At 37.7% G+C, this 4,931-nt stretch overlaps 1 protein-coding gene across 1 annotated transcript; it reads left to right on the top strand.

The window, feature by feature from the left end:
* Positions 1–2,237: 2,237 nt before the first annotated feature.
* Positions 2,238–2,465, top strand: RHIMIDRAFT_184162 (uncharacterized protein; the record flags this gene model as incomplete). Its single annotated transcript, XM_023605829.1, has 1 exon — positions 2,238–2,465. A coding segment is annotated over one exon (228 nt), but the record flags the coding sequence as incomplete, so codon positions are not given.
* Between the last annotated feature and the right edge of the window lie 2,466 nt (positions 2,466–4,931).

Raw genomic sequence — 4,931 nt, 5'->3', positions numbered from 1 at the left:
AAACCATTACATAACATTTTACTCTTTGAATTCAAATCTTTATGTCCACCGAAGAAGGAACTGTTAATACTACCCCTGCTCAGGAAGTCGCTTCTCCTAGTACTTCCTCTCAAGTGTCATTCTTGTCAAGTCCACAAGACTCAATGGCTAGCAAGCATGCATCACATCCAACTCCCATGGAAGAAGATAATCCGTTGATGGTCTCCTCTGCTAGCTCCACTGTTAGTAATAACACAACGGAACATATGTTAGAATCAAGTCTTGAGGTTCTACAGTCTTTAAAAGAGCAAGCAAAGGTGTTATTTGGTAAGTACATCATCTCAAGCCAAACCGACACTGGTTCTCCTGCTGCTCTCACTGCGTATTCCGAATATGAAACCATGGAAAGACGGTATAATCAAGCCAAATTAGCTCATAAGTCGTTTGTGGAAATGTTCTCTATTGAAGATGAAACCAAAATAAGCAAGTCTGGTGTGAATGACTCCCCCTCCACCCGTCTTGTGGTTCCTCAGGATCTCCCTGCTCTTCAATTAAAAGGTGAATCAGTCTGGCGTAAACGAAGCGAATCTTTTGATAGTGCATATGACTTCTGCAACACTTTTGAAAATGTCCTTCGTGCTCATGGTCTTGCCTTAAACTCCAATTGGGAACGTCTCTTGCCTCTCTGTATGAATGCAGAACAAGTCTCCTGGTGTCGTGAAGCATTGGTGGATAGGAACCTTCAGTGGAAACAAGTTCGTCCAATGCTTCTCAATCATTTTGACACGCCGTACCGTAAATTCTTGCTTATGGTAGAGCTTAGCGATATGAAGCAAGGTTTCCATGAATCCAATAGGGAGTATGCAAATCGATATCAGAAGTTAAGAAGAGAAGCCGGAATGCAAGACAATACTCACCTTGCTGTAATGTTCTTTGCTTCATTGAAACCGAACGTTAAGTCTATGATGCAAGTTGCCTTATCCTCTCACTTTGGTACGACACTTCCTACGTCTATAAATCAAATAGTTGATCTTGTTCTTGCTTCTGGTGAAGACTCTCTGTTCTCCTCTAAATCTCCCTATAAACGAGCACGTAACTCGTATGCGGAGGTGGCTTCTCGTGATCTGAACAACACTAGTAAAGTATCTTCGGGTACTAATAAAGTGTCTTCTAATAAATCACCTTCTACTCCTCTTCGTAAACCCACTTGGATAAATAAGCCTTGTGCGTTCTGCAATAAACCCTGGATGAAAGGACATAAGTGTCAAGAGTTTCTTGATGCAAAGAATCAGGGTAACATAAGCAAAACCTCTCGAATGGCGATTCGTACTGCCAATAAGTGCGATGAAGAAGACAATATAAACGGTCAATTAAACCGTATGGCTCTAGATTGTAAGTCTAAAAAAGATAAAGAAATAGTCATTACTCGAGATTTTAAGGGTACTAATGATAATTCTATAACTTTTCCTATCCTTGTGAATAATAGGAAGGCCATGACCATTTTAGACACGGGTGCCAATTTTTCTTCTGTGAATAAAACGTACTGCTTGAGAAATAATATTTCTTTTTTTAATAATGTGCAAAATAATGATGTCATAAAGTTGGCTGATTCTTCTTCTTTTATTAAAAGGATTGGTTATACTAAGTTAAACATCAAGTGCAATGGTAAAAGTTTCACTCATATTTTTGAAGTAATGAATCTAACAAATAATCATGATTTGAGTATTGGAACTGATCTTATATCTAAGCTTGGTATTGGTTTTGTAGGTCTTCCTTATAAATGGAGTGACAATGATACAGATAGTAACAATAGTGACCAGGATTGTAAACGTTCTTATGATGATTTCAGTGAACTCTTAACGGAGGCTGATAATGAACTGTCAGATTATGAAAACTGTCCTGCAGGTACTGCTGATGAATATCAAAAAGCCTTGGATGCGATTAAACCATTAATTCGATTGAATCAAGACATATCTAAAGGTTCATTTTGTACTATACCTGAATCTATTGTCTCAATTGAAACTCCAGTCGATGTAACATCTTTCAGACGTCCTTATCCTATCGCTTTAAAGTATCATAAGGTAGTTCAGGATCAAATTGATGAATGGTTGGAGAATGGTGTCATTAAGAGAGCTCCTGCTAACACTGAGTGGAATTCTGCATTGACTGTAGTAAAGAAGACCAACGCTAAGGGAGAGATAACAGGATATCGTGTGTGTCATGATCCCAGACATATTAATACTCTTCTAAAGTCAATTGATCGTATGCCCTTGCCTAAAATTTCGGAAATATTTGAAGAATTGAAAGGTGCATCTGTCTATTCCACGTTAGATCTAAAATCAGCTTTTAACTCATTGAAACTAAGGGATGATCATGCCCATAAGTTAGCATTTTCATGGAACTCTGTCCAATATGTCCCTATCGGTACACCTTTTGGTTTAAAGCACGTTTCTAGTGTTATGCAGAGAACCATGAGTATCGTCCTTGAAAACATGCCATTTGCTAAATGCTTTGTTGACGATATTGTCATTGCCTCTAATTCAATGGATGAACATAAACTTCATGTAAGTAGAGTAATAAATAAACTCACAGAAGTAAATCTCAAGTTAAATCCTGATAAGTGTAAGTTCTTTCAACATAAAATTAGTCTGCTAGGCTTCAGAATATCTCCTAAAGGTATCTCTCTTGATCTTTGTAAAGTAGCTAATGTGAAGGAATTCCCTGTACCTCAAACAGGAAAGGATATAATGAGATACTGTGGACTCATAAACTACTTTAGGCCCCATATCCCTAAGGCATCCACGTTATTAGCACCTCTGGATGCGTTGAGAAATGTAAAATCTTTGACTAAGGTGTGGAACAGTAAACACCAAGCCTGCTTTGACAATCTAAAGAAAGTGCTACAGGAGAATGTCTTAATCTCTTATCCTGATTTAAATGAGCCTTTCTATGTTGCCACCGATGCCTCTAACATTGGTGTGGGTGTAGTTCTATATCAAAAGATTGACGGGAAGATACGCTATATCTCCATGATGGCGAAAGGTCTTTCTAAAAGTGAACGTAACTACTCAGCCACTAAGCGAGAACTACTAGCAGTTGTGTATGCTTTAAAGAAGTTCCATAAGTACCTGTGGGGAAATCACTTTACCCTTTACACAGATCATAAGGCACTTTCCTATCTACACACCCAGAAAATCGCCAATGCAATGCTTATAAATTGGTTCGATACGCTGCTCCAGTATGATTTTAAAGTCGTTCATTTGCCAGGTATTGATAATATCCTTCCTGATACGCTATCCCGTCTATATGAAATCGATGAACCTGGCAATGAACTGGGAGGGGATAAAGCTCGCTTTTTGAATAGAGCAGCTAGTAAACTACCTAGTGAAGATAGTGGTGAATATATGACACCTCCTAAAGAAGAACGAAAGTTAATTCTTCTACGTGAGCATCTTAAAGGACACTTTGGTTCTGATGCAATTTACCATGCTCTAAAACGTAAAGGTATCTACTGGAATAACCTCAAAGAGGACGCTGTAGAACTTGTTAAGAGTTGTACTCCCTGTCAACAATTTAACATCATCAAGAAGGGTTATAATCCATTAAGGCCCATTACTGCTAAGTTGCCTGGTGATAGTTGGGGTATTGACCTTGCTGGACCTATGAAGACTTCACTCTCTGGTAACAATTATTTACTTGTGATGGTTGACATAGCTACACGTTATTGTGTTTTGAAACCCTTGCCCGATAAGCAGTCTATGACGATTGTAAAGGCTTTAATCGATGTTTTCTCAAACTACGGCTTCCCACGTATAATCCAATCTGATAATGGAGGTGAATTTGTAAATGAGCTTATGCAGTTGCTGGCTGAAAATGCTGGCTATGATCATAGACTCATCTCTAGTTACCATCCAAGAGCTAATGGAGTAAGTGAACGTTGGGTACAATCGGCTGTAAATGTAATAAAGAAACAAATCGAGGGTGCTAAAGCTGACTGGGATTTATATGTACCATCTACACAACTCTTCTTAAATGGTAAAGTAAATGAACGCACTAAGACGCCACCTTTTACTTTAATGTTCGGTCGCAACATGAATGACTTTGAAGATTATAGTCAAGAAAAAAATGAGGCAACTAAGGAAAAAATAAACAGTGAACTCCTAGCAAATATAAAGCGCTTAACGGAGATTGTATTTCCTGCCATACATGAACGAACACAAATAATAACAAACAAACAGAAAGTAAGGTTTGATGCGTCACATAAGCTTATAACGATCCCTGAAAACAGCTATGTAATGGTAAAAGTAAATGTAAAGACCAATAAGCTAGATCCTGATTATCAAGGCCCTTATAAAGTGAAAAGAATTACTCAAGGGGGATCGTATGTATTAGAAGATGAAATGGGTGAATTATTACCTAAGAATTACCCACCTTCTGCCTTAAAACTTATCTCTCAAGATGAGCTTATATCTACAGACAAGTTCTATCAAGTGGAAGCCATTCTGACACATAAAAAGGAAAAAGGTAAATATCTTTATAAGTGCAGATGGAAAGGTTATAGTAAAAGTGACGACACATGGGAACCTGCTTCCAACTTTGCTGATCCTAAATTCATTACTGAATACTGGCAAAGAATTGGCATAATACCTGAAGATATTAAAAAGAAGTATAGTATGAAATCTAACAAAAGTGAATCTACTGACAATGTAAGTACAATAAATTCCAAATCGGGTAAAAGAAAGATGTCCTTAGATCTTAATGGAAACAGCCATTCTTCTACAACATATAAAAGAGTTAGTAAAGGCTATAATTCCAATAAAAGATCTAAACGGCATTGAACATACCTGGGAGGGGATTATGTCGTAGAACAATGTCTGCTTAAGCACTGTCATTGAGATAAACGATTGTAATCGGTATGAATAGAGTGAACTCATACATGATAAGATTACGTG

Source organism: Rhizopus microsporus (assembly GCF_002708625.1).
Source record: "Rhizopus microsporus ATCC 52813 unplaced genomic scaffold scaffold_49, whole genome shotgun sequence".
NCBI lineage: Eukaryota > Fungi > Mucoromycota > Mucoromycetes > Mucorales > Rhizopodaceae > Rhizopus > Rhizopus microsporus.
Note: the sequence above shows the minus strand (reverse complement) of the source record. Positions and strands in the feature narration are given on the sequence as shown.